Source organism: Nycticebus coucang, chromosome 1, assembly GCF_027406575.1.
Source record: "Nycticebus coucang isolate mNycCou1 chromosome 1, mNycCou1.pri, whole genome shotgun sequence".
Taxonomy (NCBI): Eukaryota; Metazoa; Chordata; class Mammalia; order Primates; family Lorisidae; genus Nycticebus; species Nycticebus coucang.
The window spans coordinates 106,004,692-106,029,582 of record NC_069780.1 but is presented as its reverse complement, the minus strand read 5'-3'; the positions used below and the strand labels follow the sequence as shown (position 1 = coordinate 106,029,582).

Genomic DNA, 24,891 nt, shown 5'->3' with positions numbered 1-24,891 from the left:
ATGTGTGTGTGTGAGACGGCAGCCGGGCATCTAGTGTGTGTGTGTGAGTGTGTGTGTGTGACGGCAGCCGGGCATGGAGGGTGTGTGTGTGTGAGTGTGTGTGTGTGTTTGTGTGTGTGTGATGGCAGCTGGGCATCAAGTGTGTGTGTGAGAGTATGTGTGTGTGTGTGTGATGGCAGCCGGGCATCAAGTGTGTGTGTGTGTGTGTGTGTGTGTGTGTGATGGCAGCTGGGCATCGAGCCCCTTCTCCAGGTCTTGCTCCTGTGAAATTTAAAGGTAATGGGTCTTTATATTAAGGGCACGTTCAAAACCATTTGAAAATGTGTTTTTATAGTCTGTTTGGAAATGCAAGTGATTCACAGAAACAAATACTACAGCACAAAGCTTTATTCCTGCTGTCATACAGGTGTTCCGTGTTATTTAAATACATTTTAAATGTACAATGCGAAGAGTTTAAGGCATAATTCTTCACACTAAAGTCTTTCTCAAGTGAGAGGAGGGGAGAGAGAGAGAGAGAGAGATAAGATAGAAGGGGAGAAGAGGCGGGAGGGACAAAATGGGAAGAGAAGGAAGACATAGGGGAAGGAAGATGCAGCGGGAGTGCGCGGTCCCACCTTCCCCAAGCATGTCTATTTCAAGCGCGTGGACATCCTGTCATACCCGGGTTGCAACAAAGAGGCGACTGAGGGGTGTTGCTTTCTGTCTCCAGACAGACTGATACAGCCTGAGCTGCAGGAGTGTCTGTCCTCTCCTCTCAGCCCCCATTCCTTCGGGAGTTACGAGCCCTGGATCCCCAGAGTGCCCCAGTGCCCCGTGCCAGGCACGCCGGTCCCTTGGCGAGGAGGCAGCCCCAGCCTCATGCATGTGTGGTCCGGGACGCGGGTGCGCCGATGAGTTAAAGGGAGAGAGAGGGGTGCCATCTGCCTGAGAGTTATCTTGATCCCCGCCCCTCAACCCCGTTCCCGGCCGTCATGGAGGACAGTGTGAGGACAGGTAGCCCTCGCCACGGGAAGAAGCGCGGAGTGCGGGCGCACAGGGCAGGGCAGAGGAGCGGAGGCCACGGCCGCGTCTCACCCCGGGCCTGAGTGTTTGCAGACTCAAGCGGAGCCGCCTCGAGAAGCCGCTTCCTGAGAACCCGGAGCCTCAGCCCTGCCTCGCTTCGGAATTCTCCTCCTGTTCCTCCCTGCCCTCCTCCCACCACCTACCTGGCCAGAACAACCGGAACGCGGCCCGGGGTGGGGTGGAGACCCATCTCCGCTGCCCGACCCAGCTCCGGGTCTCCGGCCGCCGCGCCGCGCTGCGCTCCCTGCGCTCCCGCCAGCACCAAGGACAGATCCCCGGCAAATCCTCGTGCGGCCGCCGGCTTTTCCCCTGGGCTCTCTGGCCTGGCGCCCTTGGCCTGAGATGGCTGGGGTGGAGGCTGGCATCCCCGCAGGTCCCAGGTTGTCCAGAAAAGCCCTGGCTGGGAAGAAGAGGACCCGCGTGGACTGGGAGCTGCAAGCCCTCCTCCATCTCCCGCGGCGCCTTTGCCTTCCTCTCCGTCACCCTCGTCTCTGGCTCTGTTCCCTCAGCATCTGGAAGCAGTAAGGACGCGCCCGCCTCCCCGCCCCCCCGCCCCGTCGGCCCTCTCGCCCCTCCCGGGCTCCGGCTCCCGCACGTGTTGTGCACCGGAGGCGTCTCCGCGGAAGGCAGGCGACCGGGGGCGCGGAGCGAGCGCAGCGGCGGCGCTTCTCTGCCTGGGCCGACCCTCCCTCGCTCCCTCCCTCCTGGGCGCCCTCGCCCACGTCTGCGTCCAGCCTGGACTCTGGTTCTCGCCGCCCCGCCGTCCTCTGCACGGCGCGAAGGGGAGCTTTAAAAGAAATTGCCCTTTAAGTGCTCGTGATGCTGTTGTGGGTTCGTTCAGTTGCCGGGAGAGTATGGTGACCTGAAGAGCTGCTCGCGAGAGCGTCCCCGGAGAGAGCGGAGACACCCGCTGGGAAGAGCGTTCGCTTCGCGGAGGAGGGTCACATTCTGAGCGCTGCGGACAGGGGACTGCGCCTCCGCCCCCGCCCCGGGCTGGACCCCGCCAAGATTGTAGCCTCGTCTCCACTGCCTTCCTAGGGCGCAGAGGGGGCAGATCCTGGGGTCCCTGGACCTCCATCCAGACGAGGCTTCTGCCCCGGACCCTGAGTCCGTCCTTGGATTCCCGCGGAAGCCCCTGGGCACACTGGGCCCCCGGGGAGGAGTCGAGCTTGAGCTCAGGTGGGTGAGCCCCAGGGCAGCGGAGCAAGACGCGTCCAGAGAAGAAGAGGTGGTGGATGCCCCAATGTCATGAGTGGACACTTTTCCTCCCGACGCTTCAGGGGACTGGGCCACTTCCTCTCTCTGCTCAGTTTTCCCTCTTAACCGGCTTCTCCCCAAACCAGCCCTCCCACACTAACGGGGGGCACAAATAATGAAAAATAGGAAGACCCTGCTGTTAGCTTAAGTGCCCAGCGCCTTGTTGACGTCTTCATCACAAGCGTTGGGCTGTGAGGCGCCCAGTGTTTACCCCGGTGCTTTACATGAGGGGAAATCTGAAGGCTTAACGATTCCTCAGTCAAGTCCCTGATGTCCAAACCAATAGGTAATGCCTTCGTCACGGTGTCCTGGGGGGAAAGTGACTGCGTGTTTGTTCTGCAGATGGCCAACTCCTCTTGAGCCGTGCAGATTGGTGGCGCCGGGACACGACAAAAGTTTGTAGCTTCTGGGTTTTTGGTGCTTCGCAGGGGACAGGAAAAGACTTTGGCACTCCAGGAAAGAAGCATTCAGGGAACCTTCTCCTTTAACTTTCCCCCACTCTGTTACCATTTGCGATGAAGAGAAAACAGAAGAGGTTTCTACAGATGACTTTGTTGTTCATGATGGCTTTAATTTTCTTGCCTAATATCGGTCTTTGGTGTCTGTACAAGGATAATCACTTGCTGAAATCTTCAGAGCCCGGGGAGCAGGTAAGTCAGTCCCACCCAGAATAAAGATGACAGAGGATTTGGTAGGGTCGCCTCGGGTTTTCTGCTAAGATTTTGCAGAGCTGATATTACAGGACCCTAGAGACTTTGAGGTATAATAAGCAAGTTGTTCTTTTGAGACAGCACTCAACAATATGGTGAAATGTAAAAAGAGCTCGGAAAGGCGTTGGGGAGAGGAGGTGCGCTCTCTCTGTAGGTCTTTGGTTGATTTTGACTAGAAGCGGGTGAAAGGCACCTATGCTTATCTGCACAGGTGGGCCAGGGTTTGGCTCAAGTTCACTTACAAGGATCAGCTTTTGCCTTTCCCCTGGTTTCATGTGTATGTGTTAAACCAATCTGGGTCCACTAAATCATTACAACTGTGAAGTCTGTTCTTAAAAACCAAGCTGTAGTTTTCAGTGTTCTGTAGTACATTTTGCTTGGCAACAGCTTATTATTTATCCCCTGGAAACTTAAAGTCTCTCATTTCTCCTGCTGGTGGGGTGTGCAGGTGGGGTGGTTAAGAATGGTATGGGAATAAGAGTGTGTTGCTGACGCTGTCCTCAATGTGGCAAACATCATGTAGTATGTTTTCTTTCTACTTACTATGTAATCCATTGGCATATAGGTGGCTTGTGCCTTAATATGCATCAAGATAACTGCCTTGCTTAGCGTACACTAATGCAAAATAGTCTTCACAAAATGTTGAGAAGGCCAACTTTGTTGCATTCCTTGTTTGTTACTAAATCAAACCGCTTCTGCAACTTAACTTTTACCAATAGGATGTAGCCTTCTTTATGACATAACACGTCTTCATTTTGTGCTGTGCATTGCCTTGGGATATCAATATTCTTAATTTCAAGGGTCATCGCCCGCATGCACCGCCTTCCTTGCACACAGAGAAAATGTTTAAGTAGTTCATTTCTAGGGAGCATTGGTATCTAAAGTGACATTTAAATATTTGCTCTTATATTTCACAAAGTTTAATTTTTTTTACAGTGAAGGGTTAGTTGTGAAACATACGATGGTAATCTGCTTTTTTTGCTGATTCTAGAAGTCATTATCAGTCTCTGAACTTTAAAGATAGCTGTCTACAATTTTTAGTAGATTGAAATTTTGAGGAAAAATACTGACATTCATTTAGGTGTTGATCCCTATAGTTCTTTCCCACAGAAATTTACTTTGTTTATAAGCATATTCTGTTTTGCCGTTCCAGTGGGTAAAAGAAGATGACTACTTTGGATGTGAAACTTTTCCCCAACCATTTGACTCATTTATTTCTTCAACCCTTGATATAAAACAGGGTTTTATGAACATTAATAGTCAGTACATTTTCATAGAAAACTTCCATCCCCATGTTGGTAAAATAAGAAAGAGAAAAACATTTTCCTTGAAACCTGCTAATTCTGTGAGCAGTAACCAACTGTAGTATGATCTGCTGATACATGAAACACTAACTTATGTTATTAATGAATCTTTACAACTTTCACAATGGCTCTATTGATTTTGACCATCAGTGAGAAAATTGTCCGATGGCATGAAAAAATAAAATGTGGCGATTCAGATCTTTGACTTGTTGTAAGCTACAAAACTGCTTCCTTGTTTCTGGTTTCTCTGTAGTGCATGGTTGTGTAATTTTGGGTAATAAAATAATGCATATGAAAAGCATGGCATAGCAGAAGAAGCAGCTGTTTTTTAAAGTTTAAGACACTGCAGATTAAATAATGCAAATTGATGGCTATATACTGTGATACTCAGTTTAGCAATCCCATGAAAAAGTTTTGAAACCAAGAAGTTAAGAAAAGATCGTAATAAGCCCCCAAATGACTTTCAATCTTCTACTTTAGTATTGTTCACTTAAATAGTGATTTTTAGGACTCATATTTTTTCACAGATAAAAATAAAGTTAAAAAGGTAGAAATTAATTGATCACTTAAAGATAGAATTCATTGTAAAATAGGAAAACTTACATTTTCATTGGTTTTATGTTATTATGAATTATTGTTGGAATGAAAATTGAGATACGTTGTCATCATTATGTAAGTTTTGGATAAGTAAGAATTACATTGTTAGTATTGATATTTGACCAAACTAAAATGTCCTTGAATTAAACATGGTTAATACCGTGATGAAATACTGTGATGTATCTACATTTTGATGGTAGGTAGTTGACTAACTATATAGGTTTTCAATTAAAACATATAATTTTTGACTATTGGGTATTGTGTTATTTAAATTTAGCAATTTAGTGGAAAAAGACATTTTCATGGTCAATTGCTAAATGTTCTCCAGAAACCACTTACTGCTATATTTCTCTTCAAGTTGTGAAATGCTGAGGGTGAGGACAATGTGGGGATTGAGGCATTGACAGCACCAAGTACTGAAGCTTACAAGTCACATGCCCACGTGAACCAGCTATTTTTGTAGCGTTATGTCTACCAGCAGTTCTAGTTCTCAGTGTGGTGTGGAAGCGGCTGCAGAAGTTGGAAGGCCTTTAAATACCTTCAGTATAAAGCAGGTTACAGGGAAATAGTTTACTTTACAGAAGTTCGAAACGTGGAATGGCTAAGAAAGACTCTTAATTTGAATTTTACGTGATCACATGACTAATAGTTTTCCTTAGAAATTGTATTTATTATGCAATCTGAGATAAAGGGAGGTAATATAGAAAAATATAGAAAACACAGATTAAAAACTGTGTGGATTGATTTTCATAGTTTGTATTTTTTTCAAATGTATACTATTTCAAATTATTTGCTTTATGTTTTTTATAGTTTGAATATAAAAGTAATATTTATGATAATTTCACATAATATTTTAAATATTTAATATTTTCCCCATCTCTGATACAGAAAATGAAATAAATGAGGTAAAATTTCCCAAATTATTTATCTAAAAGTTTTTCTTTTTCCTGTTTCCCTTATAAAACCAAAGAAGAATGATAAAATAGTTTCAGTAACATGATAATATTAGAAAAGTTTTTTTTTATAATTGGGCTCTGAAAAATTTTAAGAAGTTACTGCAATACATATTAACTTTTGAGATTTTTTTGAGGTTTTATAAAAATTTAAAAAATATTTTATACTTAAATGTTATTAAATTGTCATAACTGTGATGTGTTATTTTCAATTGTCCCTTTTTTGTTGTTGCTGGTATGATACAAGCATCTCCTTTATGGTATTAGAAATATATGCATATATTAAAAAGACTATTGACAGTGAATATGGTATTTAGCTGAGAATGATCTCTGCATGATTATGGTAAGATAATTCTTAATTTTATTTTTCTTTTTAAGCATTGAAACGCTATTATTCTCTGGTTTCAAATTATTATTCTCAGTTGTATTTACATTAAAACATAGTTTTAAAATTAGATCTTAATTAAACTGTGCATTAGGACAATGTATAGAACAAGGCAATATTTTAGAACAAAACTACTGTATGTAGTATATCTCTTTTCTTAATAATTTGAGTGTACATAAAAATAGTTCTTCAAAACACTTTCTTTTCTTATTAAAGAGGTTAACCAAAATATTTTTATAAAGCAACTGCAATCATACTTTATTTCACTACCTTGGAAATAATATGAGTTATAGAAATACTTCAAGAATATTCAGAATATTAAGAGGATCTAAAATTTTCAAAATAAAAATGAGGGCCAAAATTCTAGAATTTTAATCCAGAGAATCAGAATGGTTCAGAATTATTTTAGAAGCTTATGTTTGGCCTGGATTTTCTACCACATAAAAAATTAGGCCTCCTATGTCACTTTGAAACTGTGGGACCTTCTTATTTCTTTGAATTTTGGGATTTCTATTTATAAAATAGGGCTGTCTGTGCTTGTCACAGAATGAGACACATAAACTCCTGAGAGATCACACCTTAGAGATGGGAAATATTGTGAGGTGATGCTTTGTTTTCATCAGGTGCATGTGTAAACTGTGCCTGACAGATGTGTGACTTCAATTGTATTAAGAAAAAAAAAAAAATTCTCCTGAAAGAAATTCCTCACCATCACTGTCTAATTTTTCTAATGTTAATCAGCCCCACACTTTGGTGAGGGGAGTCTTGTTTTTGGCCAAGCATAATTCTCCCCCCACCCCACCCCCTCCGTGGTATTTTAAACTTGTTTTATGACATGATCACATCATTGGTACCCAGTATATGCAAACTGTCTTATGCTTTTTTTTTTTTTTTTTTTTCTGTTTTGGTCCTGCTGATCACTAAAGCTGTGAAGTATGTCTGTGTTGTTTTTCCAGATATTAAAAGAGGACAGGAGGAAAAAAGATAAGATTTTCTCATTCTGCACTAAAAATGGGACATTATCAACACACTGGATGTGAAATGACGCATTACTTTGAGCCACCGTGATCTTAATTAGCTACAATGTAGGTTTTTAAATTAGGGTTTTTTTTTTAAAGGACCTTTTCTTGAATTTATGGAAAACCCTCCAGAATCACTACAGGATGGCACCATCCTTTAACAAGTGTCTTAATTATTTGCTGTGACCTAGTAGATTGTTACATGATGAGTTCATCACATCACCCCAGGGGGGATGGAGTGTGAAACACAGTGTTCTGTTCACAATCTGGTAAAAAAAAAAAGGAGATAGTTTTTCTTTCCCTTTCTCTAAGTTCATATCTGAGCTGGAAAAGCTGTGCTGAATCAATTAACCTCCTATAAGTTTCTCCTATAAAAGAAACCAAATCAAGCTGGAAAGGTTGAAAGATTACGTTTGGGTGGAGAGGATTGAATGATTGTTGTTTTTTTTTTATGTTTGTTTTGTTTTGTTTTTTAAGTTTGTCATGATGTCTTCCTAAAGGAAACAACTTTTAGGAAGTTTGCAACAACATCTCTCCTTATAGAATTTTCACGCATATGAAAGGCAGCTAAGGGACATCAAGAATAACCTCACTGCAGGGAATGAAAACTAAAATTAGGAAAAGATACTGTGCGGTTTGAGTGACATCGAGTTAGCTTTGGATACATTTTGTGCATCTGTTTGCCCCTTACTTGGCTTGCTCATGGGGAAGAGTTTGAGTGCTGGATCCCTTAGATCCTGTGTTTCCCTTTCCTTCACATTTGTGTATGTGTTTATAATGTTACTGCTATGGAACCAAAGGGACAAACATGCAAAAAAAAAAAAAAAAATCGGAGGTCTGAGGGTGACAGTAAAGGTAAAGCAAATCATCCTAAAGTAGGTATTATCCTCCTAACCCTCACAGCCAAAGGTTCCTAAATGGTCTCAATTATTGTACATATGAGTGGACAACAAAACAATGCAGTGAGAACCACATGTCCATGGGAATATGTATTTAACAGCCATATTTAAATATATAAACATATATTTTGAAATATAAATATTGGTTAGAAAGAAAGACAAAGCATCCCCAAAGTCCAACATGCTATGACTGCTAGTTTTCTTCACTAGTATGTTAATTTCTGTTCCTCCTGAATCAATAAATTGCCATTGGAAAGTGGGTGACAAAATAAAAGTATATTTAGGGTTCAGGATGATTTCAAGGTAAAACACATTCATGTTTTCTCCAACTTTTCTACTTATAGTGTGGTAGAGAAAAAAGAAAGTGAGCTAGATGAGCAGTGCTCTCAAATCAAATGTGTTTTTTCACATGTTCATTTAGCAACACACTTGAGTATCATGTATGTGCACTCACCTACGAGGTCTCACTTATGAGGTAACATTAGATCTACTCACCTATTTAATTTTCCATGGTATTTTTGCTTTCTGGAACTTCTTGCCCTTTTCCATGTCTTCAAATCCATAGTAGGCAGTTGGTCAAAGTTTTGAAGCACCATTTAAATATTATTAACTTAATGCTAGGAAAGTATGGAAAGAGATAAAGAAAATGCATTTGATGCAAGTGATTACATATACTTAGTTACACTGGAGAATCACAATGAAAATTTATCATGTTAGAGTTGCCGGTTATAAACAAGATGACTCCTTGCTATAGTGTAATACGGTGGCGGCTGCCAACCATCTGTCATAAGAAGCGGCAATGCCCTTCTCAATGAGGGCTGTGAATACTAATTTTGAATTATTTTAAGTACTCAAATACTCATGGGCTATTATCTCAGTACTTGAAATCAAAAAAGCCAAAGACAATTATAATAATTTTGAATGTTTTTATCATGTAAAAAAGACTAATTTGTCAGGTTTGCCACCTAAATTGAATAACATGGTTTACCCTTTTCCTTTTCCTTTCTTTTCTTTTTTGAGGCAGTCTCACTCTGTTGCCCTGGGTAGAGTGTGGTGGCTTCATAGCTTGCAGCAACTGTGAACTCTTGGGCTCAAGCAATCTTCCTCCCTCAGCCTCCCAAGTAGCTGGGACTACATGTGCCTGCCACCACAACTGGCTAGTTTTTCTTTTTTTTAGTAGAAATGGGGTCTCACTCTTGCTCAGGCTGGTCTTGAACTCCTGAACCCAAAAGATCCACCCTCCTTGGCCTCTTCAAGTTCTGGGTTTATAGGCATGAGCCACTATACCTGGGCCCCTTTGTCTTTATTTTCAACATTGGTCTCAAGCATGAGAAATTCAACTGAACGTAATTTAAAGAGAAATATCAGAATTTCCTTACGACCGTGTGGGGTTCTCTTGCAGTAAGTCAGTGAGTGTAGACTTTGATATTAGATTATTTGTGTTCAAATTCTGGCTTGTGACTTTGTGACATTGAATGGCTGATGGATTTTCTCCAGATCAGGTCTCTTATACATAAAATGGGGGTGAAAGTACCTCTCTCCTGGTGTTAAAGTGAGGATTAGTGTCTTGAACAGCATATAACTAGACCTAGTAGGTATAAATGATTATTATACCTAAGGACTTACAAGTGATCTTTGCTTTTAAAAAGGTAATTAGTGTTTGTTTAGTAAATATTTATAGATGGTCTGTCTTTTAGAGGCATTGTAGAGACAGCAGAGCATAATGGTGCCATTGATACCTCGCATCTAGGAGGGAGGACAATAGCATGAAAAAATTAGATCTTTTTTTTACTTATTAAAATTTATTTTTATATTAAATCATAAACACATAGATCATGTATACATTAATGTATTTATGGGGTACAATGTGCTGATTTCATATAGAATTAGGAACATTTACATCACCATTCACGTAATTACTCATTTACTTAATTATTGTGTTAAGACATTTATACTCTGTACTAATAGATCCATCATGTACCCTTGCATTATGCACATTAGGTATGATCCCACCATTGACCCTTCCTCCATCTGACCTCCCCCATCCTGTCCTATCCTCCCTCTTTCATCTTGGGCCATAGTTGTGATCTATTCTTCATATGAAAGTGTGAGTGATTGTAAATTGGTTTCATAATAGTACTGAGTATACTGGATATTTTTTCTTCCATTCTTGAGATACTTTACTAAGTAGGATATGTTCCAGCTAAATGTAAAATAGGTGAAGTCTCCATATTTTTTAAGGCTGCAATAATATTCCATGGTATATATATACCACAATTTACTAATCCATTCATGAGTTGATGGGCACTTGGGCTTCTTCCATGACTTGGCTATTATGAATTGAGCTGTAATGAACAATCTGGTGCAAATATCTTTGTTGCCAAGTGATTTTTGGTCTTTTGGATATATACCTAGTAGAGGAATTGCAGGATCAAATGGCAGGTCTTTTAGATCCCTGAGTATTCTCCATACTTCTCTCCAAAAGGGAGGTATTCACTTGCACTCCCACCAGCAGTGCAGAAGTGTTCCCTTTCTCCACATCCATGTCAACATCTGTAGTTTAGGAATTTTGTTATGTGAGCCACTTTTATTGGAGTTAGAAGATATCTCAAAGTGGTTTTGATTTGCATTTATCTGATGATTAAAGGTGATGAGCATTTTTCTTGTGTCTATAGGCCATGTGCCTATCACCTTCAGAGAAGCTTCTGTTCAAGTCCCTTGCCCACAATGAAATGGGATTACTTGTTCTTTTCTTATTAGTAAGTTTAAGTTCTCTGTGGATTCTAGTTATCAAACCTTTCTCAGAAGCACAGTCTGCAAATATCCTCTCCCATTCTGAGGTCTGTCTGCTTGCTTTACTTACTGTATTCTTGGCTGTGCAGAAGCTTTTTAGTTTGATCATATCCCAGTAATGTATTTTTGGTGTTGCTTCAATAGCTTGGGGGGGTTCTCCTCATAAAGTATTCTCCCAGGCCAATTTCTTCAAGTGTTTCTCCTGCATTTTTTTTCCAAGAATCTTTGTAGTTTCGTGTCTTAAGTTTAAATCTTTTATCCAGTGAGAGTCAATTTTTGTTAATGGTGAAAGGTGTAGGTCCAGTTTTTGTCTTCTACAAGTCACCATCCAATTCTCCCAGCACCATTTGTTAAATAGGAAATCTTTCCCCCCAATTTATTGTCAAAGATCAAATGATGATAAGTGCCTAGGTTAATCTCTTGGTTCTCAATTCTGTTCCATACATCTACCTGCCTATTTTTGTGCCAATACCATGCTGTTTTGATCATTATAGATTTATAGTATAGTTTGAAGTCTGGTAACGTGATTCCTCCTGATTTGTTTTTATTTCTGAGTAATATCTTGGCTATTTGAGTTTTTTTCTGGTTCCATATAAAGCGAAGTACTATTTTTTCCAGATCTTTAAAGTATGACGGTGGTGCTTTGATAGGGATTGCATTAAATTTGTTAATTGCTTTGGGTAATATGGACATTTTAACAATGTTGATTCTCCTTAGCCATGAGCTGGTATGTTTTTCCATTTATTAACATCTTCAGCTATTTCTTTTCTCAGAGTTTCATAATTCTCTTTATAGAGCTCTTTCGCGTCTCTTGTTAGGTAAATTCCCAAATATTTCATCTTTTTTGGCACAACTATAAAGGGAATAAGGTCCTTGACTGTTTTGTCTGCTTGACTATTATTGGTATATATAAAAGCTACTGATTTTGTATCCTGAGATGCTGCTGCATTCCTTGATTACTTCTAAGAGTTTGTGATTGAGTTCCTGGGATTTTCCAGGTATAAAATCATATCATCAGTGAAGAGTGAAAGTTTGATCTCCTCTGACCCGATTTGGATACCCTTGATCACCTTCTCTGGCCTGATTACAATGGCTAAAACTTCCATTACAATGTTAAAAAACAGTGGAGACAATGGGTATCCTTGCCTGGTTTCTAATCTGAGTGGAAATGTTTTCAATTTTACTCCATTCAATATGATATTGGCTGTGGGTTTGCTGCAGATGGCCTCTATCAGTTTAAGAAAAGTCCCTTCTATACCTATTTTCTTAAGTGTTCTGATTATGAAAGGATGCTGGATATTGTCAAAAGCTTTTTCTGCATCTATTGAAGAGAATCATATGGTCTTTGTTTTTTAGTTTGTTTATGTGATGTATTATATTTATAGATTTACTTATATTGAACCAACCTTGAGACTGTTGGATAAAACCCACTTGGTTATGGTGTATAATTTGTTTGATGTGTTGCTGGATTCTGTTTGCTAGGATCTTATTGAATATTTTTGCATCTTTGTTCATTAAAGATATTGGTCTATAGTTTTCTTTCCTTGTTGGGTCTTTTCCTGGTTTGGGGATCAGGGTGATATATGCTTCATAATATGTGTTGGGAAGTATTCCTTCTTTTTTTGATATTTTGGAAAACATCATATAGGTACTAGTTACTCTTTAAAGGTTTGGTAGAATTCTGATGTGAAGCCATCTGGTTCTGGACTCTTCTTTTTTGGCAGATTTCATATAGTTGATTCTATTTCAGTGCTTGATATAGGTCTGTTCAGCATTTCCAATTCTTTCTGATTAAGTCTGGGAAGTTGGTCTACTTCCAACTATTGGTCTATTTCTTTCAGATTTTCGTATTTCTGAGAATAATGTTTTTTGTAATATTCATTAAGGATCTTTTGAATTTCTGAGGTGTCTTGTTATTTTGCCTTTGTCATTTTGGATTGATGATACTATGGACTTTAATTTTCTATTTTCTATTTTTGGTTAGGTTGGCCAAAGTTTTATCAATTTTATTGAATTTTTCAAAAAACCAACTTTTTGATTCATTGATCATTTGAATAATTCTTTTGTTTTCGATTTCATTTAATTCTGCTCTAATTTTGGTTATTTCTTTTCTTTTGTTGGGTTTGGGGTTGAAATGTTCTTCCTTTTCCAGTTGCTTAAGATGTCCCATTAAGTTATTGACTTCCTGTCTTTCCATTCTCTTCAGGAAGGTTTGCAACACTATAAATTTCTCTCTTTGCAGTATCCCACAGGTTCTGATAATTTGTATCTTCATTAGTTTTTGTTCCAAAAATTTGGCAATTTCCTTCTTAATCTCCTCTATGACCCAGCTATCTTTCAGCATAAAGTTATTTAGTTTTCATGTCTTTGTATGAGTATGCAGATACCTGTTATTGGTGAGTTCAACTTTTATTGCATGATGATCTTAGACAATACAAGGAATAATTTCTATACTTTTAAATTTGCTGAAGTTAGACTTGTGACCTAAGATGTGATCAATTTTGGAGGGTGTGCCATGGGCTGATGAGAAGAATGTGTATTCAGTTTTGTTAGGATGAAATGTTCTTTAGATGTCTGTTAAATTCAATTGTTGTCTGGTGAAGTTTAAGTCTAACATTTCTTTGCTTAGTTTCTTATTGGAGGATCTATCCAACCCTGCCAAAGGGGTGTTAAAATCTCCAACGATATTGGTGCTGAAAGATATTAAATTGCTCATGCCTGTTAGGGTCTCTCTCATAAATTGAGGAGCATTCTGGTTGGGTGCATAATGTTAATAATTGACATCTCATCATGTTGAGTGTTTCCCTTAACAAATAAGAAGTGACCATCCTTGTCTTTGCTTGATTTTGTTGGTTTAAAGTCTAGTGTATCTGCAAATAAAATTGCCACCCCTGCTTTTTTCTGATTTCTGTTTGCCTGGATTACAGATGCCCATCCCTTCACTCTGAGCCTATATTTATCCTTTAAGGTAAACCGAGATTCTTGTATGCAGCAGATATTTGGCCTGAGTTTTTGTATCCAGCCAGCCAACTGTGCCTCTTAAGAGGACAGTCTAAGCCATTCACATTAATTGAGAGTATTGATAAGCCTGGTAGTATTTTGGGTGTCAAGTTTTTCAAAAGTCCAGTGAATATTTTGAATCTTTTCACCACTGTGAAAATTGGGTTTTGGACAAGAATTTCAGAGTGAGTTTACTTTGGTGGTATAGCATTGTGCTGGTCATTATGGAGGATGGGTCTGAGGATATCTTGGAGAGCTGGTTTGGTTATGGCAAATTTCTTCAATGTGTGTATGTCATTAACTTCTCCATCATAAATGAAGCTTAGTTTAGCTGGATACAGGATCCTGGGCTGATAGTTGTTTTGTTTTAGGAGATTGAAGATCTTCTGTCTTGAAAAGTTTCAGCAGAAAGATCTGTAGTCATTCTAATATTCTTCCCTTTATAGGTTATGATTTTCTTACGTCTGGCTGCTTGCAGAATTTTCTTCTTCATATTAACTTTGGCAAAGTTAATTACAATATGTCTAGAAGACATTTTATTTGGATTGAGTTGTGCTGGGTTTCTGAAACTTTCTGCTATCTGAATTTCAGTATCTCTTGCCATGCTTGGGAAGTTCTCCTCAATTATCTATTGGAGTAGAGTATCTGTGCCTTTTGACCATCCTCTTCTCCTTCAGGCATTCCTATGAGGTGAATGTATGCTTTTTGGAGTGGTCCCACAATTCTCTCAGGGAATGATCCATTTTTGCTCTCCACTGCTCTTCCTCTTTGAGTAGGAGTGTTCAAAAGCTTTGTCTTCTTCAATGTCAGAGATCCTTTCTTCTGCCTGCTCCATTCTGTTACTGAGGGAGTCTACTGTATTTCTCAAATCTTTGAGGGCTGTAAGTTCTTGCCTCAATGTGTCAAAAATCTTTGATGATTTTGTCTTTGAATTCATCGAATTCTTGAGAGAACTTTTGAATTGCTCCTTGAATTTCTAATTCCATCTTTACCTCCGTTCTGTTAATCTCATTTTCAATCCAAATTCTGAATTTGATTTCTGACTTCTCAGTCATTTGTTTATGAATGGGATCTTCTCTTGTGTCTCCTTTATCATTTGTTGGGGGAGTTGATCTACTCTGATTATTCATGTTGCCAGAGTTTTCCCCCTGATTCTGCCCTATGATTATTTTTTCACCATTTGGCTAGAGAAGCTGGCAAGGTGAAATTTAATTGAGAACTCCTGGAGTTGTAATTTACCAGCCCTTTACCAAAGAACTTGGACTGGTGATTGCGGCTTTTCCCTTAGAGCTTTACAAAGGTCCCATTCAGATCTACTGCCTGAAACTCTGGGCACCTGCTTGGTGTGGTGGAGCTAGATGGTGCTGACTGGTGTTCAATTAGTCTCTGTCCAATCCTAGTGAGTCAGTGGCTTTGGGCTGAAATATCAACTGTGGAGATATATAAGCAACTTAGCCATCTGCCCCCCAACAGGCGACAACTGGAAGGGGAGCATTTCACACTCCCACAACAACACAACCAGGGTACAACATTGGTGGGTCCCCAGGTGATTGGCCCAGGTCAAAAGTTCCAAACCAATTGTCCCAGTCAACACAAACACTAATTAGGTAGGAGAATTCAAAAGGTCTTCAGCATCTATGCAGTGGGGGTCCTCTGGCAGCTCAATTTGACCCCAGTAGGAGGGACCCTGGAACTGCCAACTACTGTCAGTGGTGGTGCTGCCACTGTCAGGAGTGGTGCCACCAGTCTGGGGTACTGCTGTGTGCAGGTTACTGGAACCGGTGGGGGACCTGGAGGGCATTGCCACTGGCCTCAAGGGTCACAGGAGCCAGGCAGGGAATTGGAGGGCAGAGCCACTGATCTCTGGCTTCTGGCCACAGGTGCTGGGTGGGAAGCCAGAGGGCGGAGTCCCTGACATGGGGACGGGGCCTCAGGGGTTGCAGGAGCAGAGCATGAGTCATCAGCTGCTGGCTACAGGTCTCAGGAGCCAGAGGGTGGAGTCCCCAGCCATGGGCTGCACAGGTCACAGGAGACAGGCGGGAGTTGCTGCTAGCAGCTGCCAGTCACAGGATCCCGGAGGGGAGCAGAGCCACCCACCACAGGCTGCCCAGCCAGGGAGCCAGTGGGCCGTGGTCCCCAGTGGTTGGTAGCATGGGACCCAAGCTATGATCTTTCCAGCATGGGGCAAGTCTCTCTCTCCTTGTGACTCCCTGCCTCTGTTAAAGTTATAGTTTCAGTATAACTGTCCCACAGCTCATGAGGCGCCTCACCCCAGCAAAAATCTTCCAAATGCTCTGGATTTTGCAAGTAGCAGTTTCCCAGACCACCAGGAGAGGGGGGAGGGGTGGATTTGGAGTTCAGGAAGGTAGGGAGAATATTAGATCAACTTTTGGCCAAGGCAAGAGAGTGCCTGGGCTTGCAGCGGTATCTCTTCATGAACGGAGTCCTGGCCCGTGGTTGTTTTCTCCCCTTTGGTGAAACAAAATGTCCTCTGTTCTCTACTTGCCTCAAGCCACTCTCTTGGGGGTGGGGAGGGGAAGGATTCCCATTCTCTTTGGGATGGGTTTTGTACCTGAAATTTGTTTCCTTGGAGTCCCAGCTTGTCACAGCAGGGGTGATGTGAAACTATCGATCCTCTCTCTCAGCTCCCATCTTCCACTTTATTGGGTTATTTCTGGCCATTATTTCTCCTTCTGGATGGAGTCTCTGCCCAAAGCTGGCTTCAGTCAGCCATCTTGCCTCCCTCCCTCAACAAATTAGATCTATTAAAGGGCTTTTTTTCATAATTGTTTTTGGTCTAATTCTGAAGGACAGGTTGTTAATTTCAATTTAGTTTTCTTTTTCTTTTTTGATCACTAGACAACTAGTGTTTATTTATTTCTATATTGTTATTTATTGTAAAAATGAAATTGTTTTTATGTAATATTGAAAACTCTTCAAAGCTGAAGCTTTTAATAGAAGAGAGAAAAAAGATGCAAGAGTTCTTTGTGGTGACTACCCTTCTTTCCTATAAAAATCCCACATCTGACTATCAGTGCTTTTTAAAAAATTTTATTATGGAAATTGTCAAACGTACACAAAATTAGAAAGTCTAATATAACAAACCATATGTTTCTATCACCCAATGTTTTTTCTCTGATTTCATTTCAGCTACCTTCAATCCTCACACCCAGTATTTTTTTGCTGGGGTATTGTAAAGCACATTTTTTTTTTTCCATTGGTATAATGACATAACATGGGATTTGCTTTAAAATACACCAGAAAAAAATAATGTTCCTATCAGTGTTTTGTTTTGTTTTTTTCTCAAACAGGAATATGAGACCTACATTTGTTATTGTTGTTTAGATTTCAGTCATGAGATACACTGGATTATCCTGAAAGAAGAATAGAGTAGAAACTATGAAAATTCAACTGTTTTAGAGAATTACTATTCTTTTCAGTAGACTTAGGGGACAGTTATATAGGATTGCATGTGGCCATTCCTTTTTTCTCTTTTCTTTTCTTCTTTCCTTTTCTTTTCTTGGCAGAGTCTCCCTCTATCATCTTCTGTATGTGGGGTAATTGTTCACAGCAACCTCAAACTCCTGGGCTCAAATGATTCTCCAGCCTCAGCCTCCCAAGTAGCTAGGACTACAGATGCCTGCCACCGTGCCCTGTTAGTTTTTCTGTTTTTAGTAGACATAGGGTCTCACTCTTCGTCAGGCTGGTCTTGAACTCCTGAGCTCAGGGTTCCTCTTGCCTTGGCCTCCCAGAGTTCTGGGATTATAGGCAGGGGTAGGATTTCTATTGCACGGTAGAAATAATGATATTGTTAAAACAGGAGACACTATCAGCTTTGATGTCAGTGGCTAAATGTGGGGTCCAGTTGACAAGACAAGCCCGAGAAGGCTGATGCTGTGAGAGATGGGAAAGGCAGTCACCAAGGAGGAGGGAGACCGTCTAGTGACATAAAGCAGAGGGGGAGAAGACACAAGCGTGGTTAGGACCTAAAAGGTAGAGTTAGGGCCTGTACTTCCGAATGGTTTGAGAGTTCTTCCAAGCAAGGAGGTCTGACATTGTTTCCTTGCAATTATCTTACCAATTTCCAGAGATAATTAAAAATCTGTAAAATATTCTATAAAGCATGAATCCCTGCAGATGCATGGTCTATCATAAATGTGTTAGCTATACAGATAATTCAATGTTTACTGTATCACATATAATCCTGTAACAAAGATGGAAGACTATCATACCGAACAGAGAGTCCACAAAGTCATGCAACCAACCACCTTGTCACTAAGTCAGCAATGCATCTGTCAAAATAAATGTGATGCCTGATACACAGTGTGAATGAGAAAAGCAAGAGTGTGATTGAGAGTAGTGTGCAGTAAGGGCAGGTGGGTGGGGAGGTGGTGTTTACTGCAAGGAGGATAACATTGCTTTGAGCCCCAAACTCAAAGTAATATGTGAATAATAAAAGTAATGAAATGATTACAATAAGAAACAATAAAAGTAAAAATAAAATTCAAGATATTAATGATCAACCTAAAGGTAGCATTTATTGGTCAGCAGCAAGGAGGAGGCTGGGTCAGAGGAGCAAAGGTGCAGTTGTCCTGTTAGATTCTGCTCTGGGAAGAAGCTCTCCTCTGGGGCTGGTCACTGCCATCTAAAACCAGCCTCTGGTCTCAGGCATTGGTTTCTCTGCCTTATACCAAGTGCTCTGCCAAGAGCATTCCAAGCCATGACCCACCACCCAAATTATGAACCTTCAGCATAAATACAAATCCAGAATTTTTTCATATAGCCTTTCAGATAACATGGGTCACACAGAAAAGCTTGTAGATCCAGAATGTGGGGGGACACTTGTGAACAAAAGCACAGGCTGACCAGCTCTCATGACATTTTTAAAGCAGGGGATAGGTAAGGGGAGGATCTGGGGTTACCACTGGTGCCTCTATAGTCCTGCTAAAATCTGCTTTCTTAGAATTCATAACTTCATACATTTTTAAATTTGTTCACACATTTGTAGATGTTTCTACAATCTCTGTTTTTATTTGTGTTTATTTAATCTGCTTTATTGATCAGTCAGAAATTTATCTGGAAGGTAAAATTTTATAAGATATTTTCTGGTGTATCCATTTATTTAAGGAAAAACAAAAATGTCCTTGGTGACTTAAGTTATAAAGTAATGTTTTATAAATTTTTTTTCTCCACTTTACTGTCTTTTGCTTAATTTCTACATGTGTGTCAACTTTGATCTTGGAAACTCCACTCAGGGAGTCCTACCCCAAACACACACACACACACACTTGCACACTCTCGTAGGTGTAAGTATGATTGATATAGACAGATCACTATTAATAGAAATAAAGAGGATGGCAATCAAGGGTGTAAAAGAGTAGGAAGAGGAAAAGGGATGTACTAAAAATTAACATGAACATTTTGAGTCACCAAGGTTAAAACTGAGTGAAAATCTACCCACGGAAAGGTGAAATCTGAAATACATTTTCTTAATCTTTCTAGACCAAATCAAACTGGAGGTATCATGTCCTTTAGGCTCTTTATCATTGCCTTCATTCTGCAATGATATATTCATGAGTCTTAGAGACATTTTTTCCCTACAACATGTAAATGTATTATATCTTGACAGATTTTCTTTTTTTCTCTCTCTCTCTTCAGGCTCATCTTACTCCATTGCAATTTTTTTAAGTATTTCTGTGTTTTAAAGGATTGTGGATTAATGACGCGTTTAAAATGCTTTAGAATGACCTTAGGCTAGGTAAATTACTGAAGTGGTGCCAGCCAGAGATATTTATTTTCATGGCAATAAACATTTACTTTTGTGTTTAAACACATGGCACACAAGTAACTGGCTGGCTTGCCAAAGATATATTCTGTAAGAATTACAGATTTTATTTAAGAGGAAAGTAACTGTTTATGGTCTTGGCTCTTTTATGGGAAATAATTGTATTTTTCATGAAGACCAAGTGACTTATCTTGACAATTAACAGGACATATTTGAAAGGAAAGAATATATGTCCTTAGGATACTGTCACCCTTGGGCTTAGGTCCCATAGCTGCTATCTCTGCATCACACCATAGTATGTGTGAAAATAAATGCATGACAGAAGCCATGGGCAGTCCTGTCACTCAGAATCCCCCATTTAGCAGCGGAATACTCAAATCCGTGGCACTAGACATCACCCCTATGACACTTACCACTAAAACCTTGGGGGAAAGGTTTCATGCTTTACAATTAAGCATTTCATCCATCTCGAATAAATTTTTGTGAGTGTGGAAGATCAGTGTCCTGAAACATTCTGCACAGGGCCATCCAGTTTTGCCAGCACCATTTAACTTGGTATGTTCAATAGTCATTGAATTTTATTGTCTCACATACTTTACTGACTTTTAGAAAGACAAATAATCTTTGCACATACCTTTTGATTTTGCCATTATGAAGTTACACGTGTTGGGTGGCGCCTGTGGCTCAGTGAGTAGGGCACCGGCCCCATATACTGAGGGCGGCGGGTTCAAACTCAGCCCCGGCTGAACTGCAACCAAAAAATAGCCGGGCGTTGTGGCGGGCTCCTGTAGTCTGAGCTACTTGGGAGGCTGAGGCAAGGGAATCGCCTAAGCCCAAGAACTAGAGGTTGCTGTGAGTCCTGTGACATCATGGCACTCTACCGAAGGTGGTAAAGTGAGACTCTGTCTCTACAAAAAAAAAAAAAAAAAGAAAGAAAGAAAAATGAAGTTACACGTGTTAAAGGGAATATGAGGTCCCTCACTTAAATTAGTTCAACATGTGGCATCTAAATGTTTAAAATCAAAGTGTGTTGACTTCTGTTTCCATTTGACCCCAACCCCACAAATATTAAATGATCTGGCATTAAAAATTTTAAATGTTAGCTCGTTTAGTGGCTTCATATTAGAATTGAGTACCCTGGATTCTTGCTTCTCCATTCTTGTGATACTTTACTACAAAGAATTTGTTCCAACTCTATCCAGGTTAATAGAAAAGATGTAAAATCTCCACTTTTTTAATGGCCAAATAGTATTCATGGTATGCATATACCACAGCTTGTTAATCCATTCCTGGGTTGATGAGCACATAGGCTGTTTCCACCTTTTGTTGATTGTAAACTGAGCTGTGACATACCCTCATAAGAGAAAAACTTGCATCAATTCAAGGGACTGAGGGAGTGTAGAGAGGGGAGGAGGGGGGATGGGGGTTATGGTGTATGGCACACCTCTTGGGGGTGGGACACAATTATAAGAGGGACTTTACCTAACAAATGCAATCAGTGTGACCTAATTCTTTGTACCCTCAATGAACCTGAAACAATAAAAAAATTAGATATTATCATACCTCCAGTATTTATTTTCTTTACTTTCTGAAATGCAATCCCCAAATATGCAGTTATACAATTTTATATTTCATACTCTCTGTGCTTTAAATTAGGTGAGTTTGAGAGCAAGCCCAAGCAGGAGTAAGATTGCTATCTCTACTAAAAGTAGAAAAACTACCTGGGCATGGTGTTAAGCACCTGTAGCCTCAGCTACTCAAGAGAGTAAGGCAGGAGGATTGCTTGATACCAAGAGTTTGAGGTTGCTATGAGCTATAATGACATCACAGCACTGTATCCAGGGCAACAGCATGAGACTCTGTCTCAAAAAAATAAAATAGACACAAGGAAAGAAGTTTTGGCACGATCCTTATGTATCACCATACTTACTGATATGATTTACTTTCATTTTCAATTTATTTTCCACTCAGATTCAGCCCACAAGGACTTCTAAATGCTTTAATTATTGCCTGTTCAATATCATTCATTCAGTATATCTGCAATTATATTTCCAGTTTTACAGCACTGTCATCATTGATCGGTAATAACACCCTATGTATGTCATGCCCTCCTTAGTTCATCTTTCCATCTTCCATGAAATTAATTTTATTAAAATAGAGGAAAGATGGTGAGGAGACTGCCAGAATGATAGACTAATAACATTTTTTTTCTATTAGTAGTTTACTTTGTAATGTTCTTTGTATCTAATTTTTCCCATATTGCCTATGTGAGCATCACAGCAGGGCACAGTTCCTGTATATGAAAATGGAATATTTTGTTGGAAAGATCTTTTATGTGTCCTAATGAAAAATGAACTAAAAAAAGTGATAGATTAATATAATGGGAGTGATTTAGAACAAGGAGATAAAGATACTAACATGATGATGAAGAAGATTTATGCACAAATATATGCAAACTAGAAGATCTGAGGCAGGGGAGGGAGGTGCTTGCTGGTGGTGACAAAGCCAACCTTGTTCATGCATAAGATTTTTAGGGGGATTATTGATGGTAATCTTAAAACTAGAACTGCATGAGGACTGGCAACAAATGGCAAGGGGTGACTAAAACCACATAAAATGAAACGTGAGAATAAAGTAGAGGCGGGGCCGTATGAATGGAGTTGTGGGTAAATTAAATTTATAACCAGTCCTCAAAGCTATTTTCTTCCCTAGAAAAATATAAAATAACACAAGCCCTCCGCTTCCTTCACCCCTAAGCAGCCATAAGTTGTATTGCCAGCACCCTTGTATAAAATCGCTAAATAATAAGATAACAAACAACAATTCATAGGAAATGTAAGAAATGGTGGACTTGATTGTGTATAGAGTATAAATGTCTTAACACAATAATTAAGTAGATGAGGTGAGAGATACATTAACTAGTGCGATGTAAGCATTCCAAATTGTATATGAAATCAGCACATTGTACCCCATAAATGCATTAATGTATACATGTAAAAAATAAAAGTTCTATTCTAAAAAATTAAAATGAAAGGAATTGTAAGAAATGGTAGTCTAATGGTAGACTTCTGTGCAGTCTACCATTAGAATAATGACAGCTCAAACAATTTATATCTCAGTCCAGAAAAAAACAATAGTGCAGGGACTCTTTGTGTGAGCTCAGATTACTCAAGTGTTGTGTTCTAATGATTATTAGACACATTATGTATTGTAATAATTACTTTGTCAGTAAAATTTAACAATAAATTAACGTGAATCATCAGAAGAGATCTACAGGATACTTATTTTCTTATCAATCTAAACATATAGTGGAGAAAAATAAGTGCAGCCATGAATGTTGAGTATGTTGCATATAATTCAACCTTATGTCCTTTGCAGTGATGTTGTTTTTAAACTCTGAATGCAAATTTTAAATTTCATTGAAATTCCTATGCTGGCAAAACAGATTTAGTTCCAAGCCAGGTGTCTTCTTAAGTATGTTTAGATGCATTTTTGTTGCAACTTTTAAAAATATACTTTGCTAAGTATATTTAGATGCATCTTTGTTTTTATGCACAGAGAAAATCCAATATGTTACTTTATAGTACAGTGCAGAAACATTTGCATTGCTTGCCAAATGATATAATTTATGGTACACCTGACTTTTTCTTGGATCATGCTTGAAACCCTAACTGAACTATGGTCTAAGCCAGGTAACTATATGTATCTTTTAAAGGTATTGTTTTGCATTGATGATAAAACTATAAGGTTAATTTTCTAAATCATGTGTTTATACACATATATGTTATCCTAAATAATAAAAGGTATTGTAAAATTTCTATGAAAATCATTCCTGAGAAAAATAACATTTGAGCTAAGATGCTTAAGGTACTAAACTCAATAAAACTATAATTGAATAAAGAAAGGGATTTCACTTATCTTTTTACTTTCTATATTAAATTCCTGGGCCTGCTGTAGCAAAATAACACAAGCTAAGTGACTTAAACAATAAAAAATATATTGTCTCACAGCTCTGAAGGCTGCAAGCCTGAAATCACGTTACTGGAAAGGCCACAGTCCCTTCTGAAAGTGCTGGGGAAGAAGCTTTTTCAGGCCTCTCTCCTAGATTCTGGTAATTCTTGGTATTCATATATTGTTTTCCTTTTATGTAGGTAAGATCGAATTTGCCCCTCTTTATAAGGACACTGGTCCTGTGGAATTAGGGCCTATCCTAAAGACCTCATTTTAACTTGATTTTTCTCTTGGAGGATCCTGTATCCAAGTTAAACCATATCTGAGGTCTTGAGTGTTAGGATCCCCAAATGTGGTTTTTGAGGAACACAATTCAACCCATGACACCCCTGACATCTGGCACATAGCTCACATTTGAGAAATACTAGTTAGTAGACATACAAATGAATTCCCTAGGAAGATAATTGAATAAAACCTGAGATCATTATAGGAAGAAATTGTGTGCATATATACATAGGTCGCTACAAAATTCTGAGACAGACTGTTATGGTCCATTTTTTTACTTCCAAAAACACAGTGGACAGCGTCCTTTCTGATCCACCCATTCCAGTTTCAATGTGCTCAGCTTATCAGTGCAACTGGGAGGGCTTCATTTGCTTCTGTCCACGTGGATTTTACATTTCTTGATTTTTGTGCATCTCAAAACTTTCATAATGACCCACATGTGTGTGTATGCTCAAGGCCCAGAAACAAACCAAAAGCTAAATGTGGAAAGGGTTCTCATTCTGTAAAAGGCATGGTATTAAGTTGGTAGGAAATAAGACATTGAATATGTGTGCTCCACTCTCTAACCTCAGACAGACCATACAGTCTTGTGAGATTGAGTAAGGCAGAAAAGCAGGCACGGTTATCAAACAGCTCTCAGGTACCAAGGACTTTTCCTTTATGTTCCTTGAAACAGCTCTGCAGAAAGGTGGGTTTTTTTAGCTGCCTTTCCGGCAAAGAAACCATCATCAGCAAAGAGCTTTACACAGAAACGTAGGCAGAGTCAGAGGAAGACAAAATCACATCTGTTGTAAGATAAACAAGACAGCTTTGGTGGGGACTATAATTTTAATGTCGGCCTTTAGAGAGAGCTACTGCTTTCTGATAAAGATGATAGAATTTGGACTAACA

The 24,891-nt window shown here is 39.5% G+C and overlaps 1 protein-coding gene across 1 annotated transcript in view; it reads left to right on the top strand.

The window, feature by feature from the left end:
- Positions 1-2,071: 2,071 nt before the first annotated feature.
- GALNTL6 (polypeptide N-acetylgalactosaminyltransferase like 6) overlaps positions 2,072-24,891 on the top strand; it is a 776,087-nt gene continuing 753,267 nt past the window's right edge. The window contains exon 1 of the mRNA XM_053585533.1: positions 2,072-2,969. Coding sequence (XP_053441508.1) covers positions 2,835-2,969 — 135 coding nt within the window. The 5' untranslated portion in view covers positions 2,072-2,834. The remainder of the gene's footprint in view (positions 2,970-24,891) is intronic.